Source organism: Magallana gigas, chromosome 7 (genome assembly GCF_963853765.1).
Source record: "Magallana gigas chromosome 7, xbMagGiga1.1, whole genome shotgun sequence".
In the NCBI taxonomy this organism is placed as follows: Eukaryota; Metazoa; Mollusca; class Bivalvia; order Ostreida; family Ostreidae; genus Magallana; species Magallana gigas.
In genome coordinates, this window is record NC_088859.1 from 16,836,873 (window position 1) to 16,849,193 (window position 12,321).

At 34.0% G+C, this 12,321-nt stretch overlaps 2 protein-coding genes across 3 annotated transcripts in view; one reads left to right on the plus strand and one right to left on the minus strand.

Moving 5' to 3' along the window:
• The first annotated feature begins 173 nt into the window (after window positions 1-173).
• On the plus strand, window positions 174-9,600 carry LOC105345786 (uncharacterized). Its single transcript, XM_011454077.4, has 9 exons — window positions 174-303; window positions 1,426-1,485; window positions 1,716-3,425; window positions 4,974-5,132; window positions 5,452-5,618; window positions 6,112-6,330; window positions 6,626-6,716; window positions 7,344-7,468; window positions 9,388-9,600. Exons 1-9 carry the CDS (start codon window positions 286-288, stop codon window positions 9,578-9,580), a joined length of 2,742 nt encoding a protein of 913 aa, XP_011452379.3. The 5' UTR covers window positions 174-285; the 3' UTR covers window positions 9,581-9,600.
• Window positions 9,601-10,019: 419 nt separating this feature from the next.
• Window positions 10,020-12,321, minus strand: part of LOC105345784 (phosphoribosyl pyrophosphate synthase-associated protein 2) — a 42,453-nt gene continuing 40,151 nt past the window's right edge. For both annotated transcript variants that reach the window (XM_066065050.1, XM_011454075.4), the window contains 3 exons: window positions 11,799-11,869; window positions 11,438-11,584; window positions 10,020-11,234 (listed from right to left, as the gene is read on the minus strand). In XM_066065050.1, the coding sequence (XP_065921122.1) occupies window positions 11,076-11,234; window positions 11,438-11,584; window positions 11,799-11,869 (377 nt within the window). In that variant the 3' untranslated portion in view covers window positions 10,020-11,075. The remainder of the gene's footprint in view (window positions 11,235-11,437; window positions 11,585-11,798; window positions 11,870-12,321) is intronic.

The window sequence follows — 12,321 nt, forward strand, 5'->3', positions numbered from 1 at the left end:
CACCATGTCTTTTAATGAACGCTTTTTACAGCTAAGTACGGAGAAATGTTCATAAATCTACATTTTTCATAGGCGAGGCATATCGTCTGAAGCTACATGTTGCAAATACGTCACAGATGTGGCCAAAATTTGTTAATAACATGTAAACATAGATCACATCAACAATTTGCGCAGACCGGAAGTGCCAGTGCGCCTGCCTTCAAAGTGAAAGGAAGTTGGCGGGCTTTATGACTACTTTCACTTTATACAAATCACTTCATTTTGGTAGAAGTTATGAGATAAACCATGGGAGACCAGGAAAACGTAAGTAAACGAATATTATTAATCCGTAGGTTAAGTATCAAACTGTTGTAATGAAGACTTTTGACTTTGACAGGATCATCAGTATTTACTATTAAGAAGATAAGCTTTCTATTGAAAGTTTGTTATCTCTTGTCTGATATGTTATTTTTGACTGCATTATCGTGCTGTGACAAATTGACAATGAATTAATTGATTAACTTTATGTTTTACAAACAATAACTGAATTAATAATTTCAAAGTTCGAAATTGATTTGTCGTGCATGGAGAGATCTGGGGTGGACCCAGGATTTGAAGTTAGAGGCTAGAGGGGGCGCCAGTTTAAGGTAAGGGGTTTGGGGTCCGCTTTGAGGCCCCAAGTGGGTCGAGGGCAAAGCCCTGGTTGGGGTCCAGGGGGCAAAGCCCCCAGAAGCTCCTAGATTCTAGAGATTTTGTAGGGTAAAATTGAAGTTATGGTAACTTGGGACAGATCTCACGATATTGATCAAAAACCTATGTTTATGCTTGTCTTTTTACAAATAATATCAATTCGTAGTACATTTACCCGTGTAAAGTGGGAGGGGGTGAAAAACTGATGCTTCAGTCCCTCCCACCCACATTAGAAAGTACTTCAGTCTGTTCAGATGCAAAGAATATGGAGGTCTGCTCTTACTAAAAATGTATATCCACATGTGGATGGTCATTGATATGCATGTCTCATTATCAGAGTGGCTAATCCTTGTCAGACCGAGGCAAAGAATGTGAATATGATAAAGCTGTAATTTTAATTTTTTAATTTAAATTTGATGAGAATTTATGGCAGCCGCTGTTTCTATGATAAGATGTCGCACCACCGCTCATTGACTACCTGCATGTAGATTAATGTTTTAAGAATGGACATCCTGCTTCTCTGAGTTCATCCAAGACTTAAAAAATAATGAGCCCTCTCTGTATAAATAAAATATTATGAGGAACACCAGTTGGTGTTGAGTAATTACCATTTTTCAATTATGCATGTGCTCAGATGATATGCTCTGTAATTTTGAAAAGGTCATCTTAAGACAAAAAATAATTAAATATAAGCAGCAGCAGAATCTTAGTTTAATAGATTAATGGTGTCACTGTAAGTGTTAATATTTATTTCAGAGGCTGAAAAAGTCCACACAGATGAAAAAGGAAAATGTCAAGAAACAAAGATTACTTGAGGTAAAGATGCATATGTGTCACTACAGATAAGTATATTGATAAATAGCTGAGCTGTATAAAAAGACAGAATATGAAAAATATATGCTCTCAAATGTTTTTAGCCACTCAATTAAATACCGGTAACATGAAGGAAAGTAATCAATTCTGGTAAAACATGTATTAATTAATATATACATTGATAGAATTTTAGTGAAAGACACAGCTTGCTGATAATTTAAAATATCTTTCAGAAAAACTTCCAGAAATCAAAGGCACAGGCCCATGTTAAAAAAATTTTACAGGAGCAAAAAATGCTCTGGCAAAGAGAAAGGGAACATGGTGATTCAAAAAATCACAAGGGCAAGTTGGTTGTAACTGCAGATTTATATGATCAAGCCAACAACTGTGTCTCAGAGACTAATCCCAATGAAGAAAAATCAGTTAAGGACTCAAAATATCCAGCAATTCATACTTATGAAAAATCCTTATCACCAGAAACAGATCTTTTCCTCAGTGATTCAGAAAAAAGTGATTTTGTTACAAATATAAAAAAGTCTTCTGAAAATGAAGAGGCAAGTAGTTCGGTTGATAAACCTTGTAGTAATTCAGAGCCTAGCAGTTCTTTGGGAACTCTTCCTTCACCCTCAGGATGTAATGGCAAGAAAGCTTTATCTCTCAAAGCAAGGCGCCGAAAGACCTTAAGCCCCAACACTTTCTCAAGAAATAAGAGTCAGAATATATCAAAAGAAAAATCCTCTGAAAGTGAACTTGCAAAGTCTATTCTTATTGCTGATGATGATGAGAAGGAAAGTGTGAAATGTGTAAATGATGAAACACTGGAGAACACTGTAGAAAATTTTCCACGAAAGACATGTAAAACAAGCATTGACTCAGAAAACACTGACGGGTTTAAATTGCTCGACAGCCAGTCATCGTTGGATTTGTTCCCTCCTTCTATTGAAGCCTGTGAAAAAATCAAAACCAAGAGAAAAAGAGGGAGAGGGAGACCTTCCAAATGTCGCAGAGCTTCACTGCCTGCCCCTGTGAAGAAACCCAGCACGAATTCATCGGAGTCACAGGAGAGCCAGGAGCTTGAGACTCTGATACTGCTGCAGGAGAGCTTAGGAATGGGCAGTCCAATAGAAAGAAGAAAGACGAGGAACTCCCGGTCCTGTCAGCCAATCGTTCTGTCTTCTCTTTTTCAGTACATCATTGATGAAGCCAAGAGAGAGCAGGGGCAGAAAGAATTTGCTCTTCCTGGCTACACTTTTGGCAAACTTATGGAGAGTAAAAGTTTGCTTGAAATTAAGAATGAAGCTATGGAGGCGGAAGATGCTGAAGATAAATGTGAAACGTTAAAAGAAGAAAATGAATATTCTCAGACTGAAAGAATATCCATGTTAACAGAAGTTGACAATCAATCCACATACACTGCAGGTAAATCAGAATGTCAAAACAATGGAATGCAAAAACAAGCAAAGTTTATCAAAGCTTTTGAGCAACAGGAGCCAAAAACCGAAGAAGCAGAAAATGTACCAGACACAATATCTTCTCCAGTTGCTCAATGCAATGCAATATCAAATTCACCATCATTAACTGCAATGCATTTGAAAACTGGAGATTTCAGTGATGTTTCAGATTCAGAGTCAAAAGATATTGAGGAAAAATCTTGTGCACCAATAGAAGTGAAGGAAAATAAAGTTGAAGAATTAACTGTTGAAGAAGAACACAATACAAACAGAGAAACTAATAGTAGTGATGTCCTTATGTCCTTTGATGAACCAGTTTCAGTAACTGTCAGTCAAGATTTGCAACAGCCTGAACAGATGAAAGTCTCACAGCAGAGTGAAGAAGATTCTCAGGGTGAACAAGACCTCAACAGCAGCATAGGGTCTGACCAGCAGACAGAGAGCGATGATGACAACTTTGGCGATATCCTCAGAGAGAGAATGGCTACAAAGGTGAGAATATCTGGTATTATTTCTCAGGTGTAGTACGGTAACCATCTGAGGCGTGTTTAGCAAAGTGAGTGCTTGCAAATGCTTACTAAAATTTTGTATACTTGCAAGCACCCAAACTGCTGAATACGCTACAGGCAGACCTTAGTCAAATCAAATGGGTCATTAGGCCAGCATTTTTTGAAATTTCGATTTACAAACCCGCCGACCCTATTTTTAAAAAAATTCAAATAAAAATAAAAGGACCTGAACTAGCTATTAATTTTATTTTTTCCTCCGACCCGAAATTTTCTTTCTGGTAAAAATAAAAATAAATGTTGATGCAATCACGTATGTGTAGTCTGAATTATTGTTATTCATGCATTGATTAAAAAGACCAAGTTCTTTCCGATCAAGTCACAGGCACTAGAAGTCACAAAAAAACCACCATAGGGCCTACTCCTGTTTGCTTTCGTCCAACCCTACAATTTACGACCCTATTAAGTTTTGTGATCGGCAACTTAGCCAGAATTTCCTCAAGAAAGAGAAGTTGAAGTCTTTTTCTATCACAATTCCGTAAATTTAAAAAAAAAAACAAGAAAATGATAAGTTACTTTTTTAAAAAACATTTTTGCAAAATAAATTCTAAAATAATCATAATTTAACCGTTTGGAAATAGATCCTCTACATAACGGTTGTAAGTGGGTCATAGGGTTGGACTAATAACCCTAAACACACTGAACACAGGAGTCTTATGACTGAAGGAAAGAGAATGATTTTATTTGTCATTAAGCTAACAAAATAACGAAACATTTCCTTTATTAAAGGTATAATTACATAAATAAATAAGATTTTAAAAGTTAGTTAGTCTTTTTTAAATAAAAAAACTTGTATGATTTTTTACTGACATTTATGGACATGCTTCTAATCCAATTTATGTTCAGTAACAATATTTTAAATTTTGAATTTGTGAATAGCATTGTTAATTTAATCAAATAAATGATTTCTCAAACTTCTTCCTATTTTTCTGCAAGGAAGAAGTGAAAACTCCCTTAATTTTTTTTGTCTTAATGTATATGTACAGTATGTACTTGTATATATATATATTAAAAAAACCTTCGTTTTTATACATGAATGTACAATATATCAACACAAATTTTCAGTGCCCATGGATAAAATATGTTATGATAAGAACATCACCAACAACCAGAATTACTTATATATTTTAAAAAATGGCAGCTCCTGGACACGTGTTCTTATTTTTAAAATAAAAAAAAATGTTGTTGAAAAATTGTTTCATTTTTATTTTTTTTCTCGACGGACAAATTTTTCAATTTTATTTTTATTTTTTTTCCCTCCTCCTCACCAAATAATTTGAAAAATATTTCGTAAATCTAAAAATAAAAAAATGCTGGCCTTAATTTCAAAAACTATCTGATTTAGCCCATCTAATATATTCGAGATGTTAATTTCAGATGTTAATTTCAGATGTGCATTCTATTTTGTGACACTGATATATCTCAACACTGTGGCATATTGCAACAATTATGAACATGTCTGTTTTATTTTAAGTTTCCAATAGATGACCCAGTGATACAGAGCCACATTACAGTGGTGCCACTGAACAAGAAGAAGACGGAGGTGGTGGTCTGTCTGTGTCAGAGATCCCTGTCCGTGTGGACGGTACAGAGCAAGGAGTTCAACAGCCTCCAGAAGTGGTCATTTCCCCAGGTACTAAAACACAGTTATAGCAAGGATAGGCAATTTTGACTGGTGTAATAAAACTGATATACATATCCAACAACTCTTTGATACAATTGAAGAATTTCAAGAGGAAGAATGTAACTTCACTGTAAATGTGAATCCATTTTATGCACATTCACTGTCACTCTGTTTTACTGAATGTTAATGCTATAATAAGAAAGTTATTAACAATTTTTTCAATTCTTTAATAGCGTGAGAATAAAAATCAGTGTATTAGGATTGAATTTATATTTTGACTGTAATTAACTGTATGTCTTTTAACCATATCAATTTATTGAATTTCCAGGGACAGACAGCGATTAGAGGGGTCTTGATGCTTCCAAAGTCATCTGAAGTCCGATTTGCAGCCATTTTAGACGGTTCTGGTGAACTGGGTTTATACTCTGCAGTTTTCCAAGAGGACCAAGCCTTCCCTTTGTTCAAGATTTCAGACATTCAGGCCCCCACTCACCAGTATGTATTTCTTTTTGGGCTGAAGAGAAGTTAAAAACTTTCTTTTTTTTTAATTCGTTTATTTCAGTCTTCATAAACTTTAGCAGAAAATCTTTCATATTCGATGCATTTTTATTCCAGAACATCTTCAATACTTTGTTTATTCAAACTTTACAATACCTATAATATCATATCAGTAATTCTCCAGGATGTATCATTGTATAATCTTTTGGTCAAGGTTTCCTATTGAATTTGAAATTGGAATTGCATTTGGAATACATGTACATACAGTCAAAAAAGATTAAAACAGCTTACAGTTTAAGAGTTCACTGCATTAATTATTATTTAAAATAAATCAAGAAAGGGACCATACATAGAAGATTTCAGTAAATCTACCACACCTTGTTTTCAGTTTCCATTAAACAGATATGTTAACAAATTGTGTATTGTAATGAAAAGAAAGTTTGTACAAGCTAGTTCACATGTCAGAGTGAATTCTTCGTATTTTCCACAGATTTCATGTTTGTGCAGTCGCATTCAACGAGGTTGTGATCTCTCAGTGTAACTCCAACTTAATACAGTTGCTAAAATACACCATGGATTATGAGGTAAAGACATTATCTAAAACCACGTCTCTAGAGGAGGCGGCTGGTGTCCTTGACACTGTGTGCTGTATCCAAGGGCAACAACAGGCCGTGGCAGGATACACGAGGGAGGGAATGCTTCATATTTGGTTAGTTATCTCTGGAAATACAGTTTTGAAACCACTTACTGGTACATGTAAATCTATAAAATTATTGAGCCCGTTGATGAATGAAATTTTAAATTATTGTGAATGACTGAATATCTAAAGTTTAATACTGAACTTATGACCATCATCTAATCATCTTGTATTATAAAGTATACAGTATATAGATTTTGAAGTTATTTATGTCATTATCTTATAGAAGATAACCTTCTGGAGTTAGGATTATAGACAAGTTTATTTTATGACAGTTCTTCTCTATTTTGTTGCTTCTTGTTTGTAGGAACCATGATATGGGAGCATTAATTGTGTCCATCAACTTAGCAGTTTATTGGCCACATACCTCACATCTAGTCACTGTGTTTCATGAAAAGGTAAAGATTATTTTCTGTATTTTCTGTTAGGTTTAGATTTTTTAAATCATTCAAATCACCATCAAGTCAATTTTATAGTCTACAAATTTACATTATATATAGTCATTCTACATAACAAAAGTTTGGCATGATTAGTCATGACACTTTATAAAATTTACTACAGCTGGTCAGTTTTAAAGTTAAATATTTGTTAATTTTTGTCAAACCAGTGCACATATTAAATACTATAAACCAAGTCATATATGCATTAGATAATTAACTCAAACTGTGAGCAACATCTACTCTCAATATTTATAACACCCAGATACAAAACACGCTTCTTGAAACAAAAAAACAACTTGCTAATGGAAATTGTCCTGGATTAATTTTCAACTGGCCAATTATGACTTTAAAAAATGATGATTATAAAAATACATGCACTTGATTTACAGTGAATAAAGGCATAAATTATCCTGTTCTTTTACATGATACAGAGATCTGTTTTGTCCCCTGATGGCTAGATTTCCCATTCTGTTACACGATACATGTATAAGGGTACCGGTACCTGTTTGTCAATGTTTTCTGATCTTTTAAACTATTTAGCAGTACCGGTTCTGTAAACTTTTCCTATTCTTTTAAATTATCTAGGGGTACCTGTTTTGTCCCCTGATGGCTAGGTCTGACTGCTTCCTGGCAGGCTGTATGATGCTGGTCAACCCCACAAATTGTCAAACGCAGGTCCTGTTCCCATTCAACAGCAGGAAGTGGAAAGGGTGAGTGTGTGTGTGTATATATATATATATACAGTGGAGCCTCAGATATCCGGACGCCAGATATCCGGACGCTTCACTTTCCGGTCGATTTTTATTGGGAACGGAATTTTTACACAATAATTTGTCTCCTTTATCCGGAATTTCGCGTTCCGGATCCGGACGGTCAAATTTTACCACATAATACAGTTTTCCTTTAAATTTTACTTCATTTAACCGGACGGTAACATTTAAGTGTTCGGGGGCACAAAAGTTTTTATGCGCAAGTGCAAATTGGTGTAAAAACATCTGACACTGGTTGCTGGTTTTAAACAATGCCTTCGTCCGGTAATCGGGGTCACCTGTGTCACGCTATGTACTCGCCCGAGGATATTACGATAACCATGGATGCGACATGTTTAATTGTCGCCATTTAACTTATGAACTGTTTTTGTTTGATTAAAATGTCATGAAAATTGTTTAATTTGTGTTTAAAAAAGTAATCTATTGATTGAATTAAAATTCTATTAATCGTAGTGTGATTAGATCGTTCGTACGCCTATTCATTTTAGAACGTAATTGAAATTAAATATTTGATAATTTGAGTTCTGTTTACGATAGTTATTAAGACCGCTTGGGATGTTCAGGGTATCGACTAAATTTTATAGCGTGTGTTCAATTAACAGTGTAATAATAATTTATGCCAAACATGGCGTGGATTAGCGTTCACGCTACTTGTAAATATCGCTTGGGTGCAATTAACTCTATAGAAAGATGGATACGTAAAACTAGCTTGGGTAAGTTCTGTCAATGAAAAAATAGCTTGGACAATTATAAATAAGGGAATATATACAGATTTTCACCCATTTTCAATTTTCAAACATGTCAACACCACCGGCTAAGAGAGCGAGAGTTGCGATCACCGCTAGCTTGAAAAAAAAAAGATTTGTCAGCGTTAAGTGGAACACCGACTTTCTTCTCTTCGCTTTGTTATGCGAATGTAATTAAATTATCCGTTTAATACAGTGATTGTTATGTACATGTACATGTACATGTGTTGCCTTGTAGAATGTAGTGCTTAGTTTCCTGTGGAAAAAAACATACCTTAAATAATGTTTTTAACAATATTTTGTTTTGTTAATTTAAAAAAAAAACTAAACTTTTTTTTGTAGTGCTTATGGCTATCAAATTTAATTCTATAATTAATTTATGAGTTATGTTTCCATAAATATTAAAGGTAAATATCACAATTCAGATATCCGGACGCTTCACATATCCGGACGATTTGGCCTGGGGACAAAAGTGTCCGGATAAGTGAGGCTCCACTGTATTCTACTAGCCGGTCCTATGATATCACGGTAGTTAAATCATTTTGTCGAAAAATCTATCAATACGGAAATATTTCCAGAAACTAATGTTATTGTGAGTTTCCTCTATTATATACCTCAGTGATGTTCAGCGTGCCTCTGTTTACCATGTCTAAAAATATCCTGATGTCAAATATCAATTTCAGCGCCTGCTACTATATGTAAACAGAAATACCGCGATACCATAGAACCAGCAATATGATAGGGAAAAAATATACTATAAAATTCTGCATTTCAAGTGATGAATATTTCTAATGTGTGCTTTTATTATCAAGATTATCTGAGGTAAAAATTATTATGGCATAGAGCTTCTTATATCAAATAAATGACATGCTTTTTGGATAATCAAAAAGGAGGGACAGTTGCATATCATTTATTATTTGTCTGTAAATGATAGACCTAGATAAACCTCAGGGAAATTTCCTAATATACAATATGTTATACCGTAATCTATAATGTATCCAGTACATGTACGGGTACTGTCTGCCGCTTATTGCATTTTTACATGTATGTATTCTCATTGTTTGATTAAACATTCAACTAACTTTCAAACATTGTTTTAATATCAAATTGTAGATGCAGAAGAGCTTTTCACCTTGATGATTACATAGCAGCTGTGAATAACAGTGGTTCTCTTCACATCTGGGACAAATTCAATGGAGATATGGTTTCTTGCATGGAGAAAGCTGGTGTGCTGGGAATGAGCTCTCACAGGAATAATATTGTTATAAGCAGAGCACACTGTATACATTGTTTTACTGTTCAGTAATAAATTTGTTGTATACTTGAGCTTTTGTTTGAGTTGTAGCAAATACCTTACATGTTCAAAAACAAGTTAAACAATTAATTCTCTAACTGAGAGGAGCAGAGGGTTCCCCTTGTCTTGAAGATATTTTTCCATCATAAGGCTAAGAAAACTTCGTTGCACTATATACATGTATTGGAAAAGGGAACAACTATTAATTCCCATGACCTGTATAAAATTAAAATTGATTTATCTCCCTTTACAAATCTTGCAATAAAATACCAGTCAGCATCATTGTTTCTTTTTTTTTTTGGCCTGAGAAGCTAAAAATCATATATTTTTTTTGCCTAAAAAAAAGAAAAACAAGTATATCAGAGTTCCTTAAAGTAAGTCTGATTCCACCTTCTGTAGATGCTGAGTAAACACTTTCCCTATATAGTTCTACAACTAAAAACACTCGATACAAAATTTCCCAATTTTATTTTTGCATGGGACAGAACATAAAAGGGAATCATTTGTATGTTGACATCCTCAACAACGTAAAATAACAAAAAAGAAATGTACACCAAAAACAAATACAATGTATAAGAAATTAAAAAAAAATCTTGTACATGTATACACTAACAAAAAATATCTATGGTATCCATATACTGTTTAAAGAATCTGAGAAAAACTACATGCACGTCTGCAACCTTTCAAAACATTCCTATATTATTATTTGACAACTTCAATGGATATCAGATCAATTATATATAAACTTTATATGATATGACAACATTTATTGGTAGTTTATTGAACTTGTTATGTAGTAGTTAAGACACAACAGAATAGTTAAGACAACAGATTACAAAAGGAGCAGAATGCTCAGTCATGTACTAATGCTTTCATAACTACCAAAATTAAACCTTAAGACCTCTGCAAATGATGACAAAGAACCCTGCAAAATGTACAAAAAGATGATATTAAAAAAATAAATGTGTCTATTTTACCATTATATGCATATGTACATGTATTAAGTCTCTAGCCAAATACAGTACACAAATACATTATGTCTTCAAATCAAATTTACACAAATTGATTAGTGATTAAAGTGTTGGGTTGAAAATCTGTCAATACTTCAAGAGGTATGGATTTTAAATGCAGTGTTTTCTTGTTTAATACAAAACCATTATTTCATTATTACAAAATGTACATGTATGAAAGTAAAAGCAGTTTCACATGTACTACAAAAAAAAATCTAATAAATTCATGTCAAGATAATTATACATATAAACTGAAAAAATTATAGACATCTTGTAAAAAGTAATATTTATAATTAATACATTAACAATACTTAACACCAACACATGCTACATACAACATACATAATGGATGGCTCTTTTTACCTGTTTTTCAATGTTACATGATACTAAAACACTGTATAAGTTCCGTGATACTATGACTTCTTCATTCATTCCTCTCATACACACCAAGTACCAATCTGATGAGATGGGTTTGCTCGAGACAGCGGGGTCTGAGATCAATCGTCCATTCCGATGTTCCGGAACAGGTAGGACATGGACTCGTTATTCTGGATACGCCTGATTGCCTCCATCAGCATGATGCTGATGTCCACTGTTTTGATTTTGTGACACTGCATTTTCTGGATCTCGTGTGGGACTGTGTTAGTTACAACTATCTGCAAGCAAATGTTATTTCTGTTACGGGAATCTGAGCGAGTTTGATTATTAATTCAATTATATGAATGTTCAACAATTTATAAACATTGTTGAGAAACTACTATACATCTTTGTGGCAATGCAGTTCTACATGTATTTGGTGTGTTGTCAATGGAGGATTTCTTGTATACTGATCAAGCTTGTATACTTAAATATGTAGTACCTCATCTATACATGACTCCTCCAAGAGCTTTGGGGCGTCGGACGACAGAAGACCGTGGGTGGCCATGACGTAAATTTTGTACGCCCCCCTCTCCTTCAGGACCTCGGCCACCTTGACAAACGCGTCAACATCATCTATCATGTCATCCTGAAATATGTATATCATGAACAGCAATTATATTTTATCACGAAAAAATGAAGTTTCTAGTTCAGCCATCTGTGTTATCTATCATACAAGCACAACTGTTATGTTACATTATGATTAAAAAGCAGTTTAAAAGTATGTATACTGCATTAACACATGTAGCAGTATTTATATACAGGCAATGTCTTCAATCTTGTAAGAATGCATGGAAGCATACCACTATAATGGCTATCCTCCCTCCTACATCTCCGACTACATTCAGCGGTGGCTTCTCCTTTGGTAGAAGAGCTGAAATGTTACAAAGGCACAAACATGGTTATCAGATAAAATCTTGCATCAAGCTGAACAGCTTGAGTGTCTTGATGAAATACAATAATGGTTCACATAAATACTCTCACTGAAACAAAGGTCTCTTGAGTTTGTATCAATGAGCCAAATGTGAGGCAATGGTGATATATATACCCTCTATATATATACCATAAATACATTATGTACATGTATTTATAACTATAGCGATAGCTTGATCACTGTTATAGCATGTACTTAAAAAATATTCATTTTTTATTATTAAACTAAGTTCAGTAGCATACACACAATCACTACTGGTAATTAAAATAATCAAAACACAGCCTAAAACTCATTTTACTAGCCTTTGGACCCAATTCTTTGAGTTTTTGTGCAGAAGGGCACAGCTATAAAATTGACATATGAAATTAAGAATTAATATATAATCAAGTTTA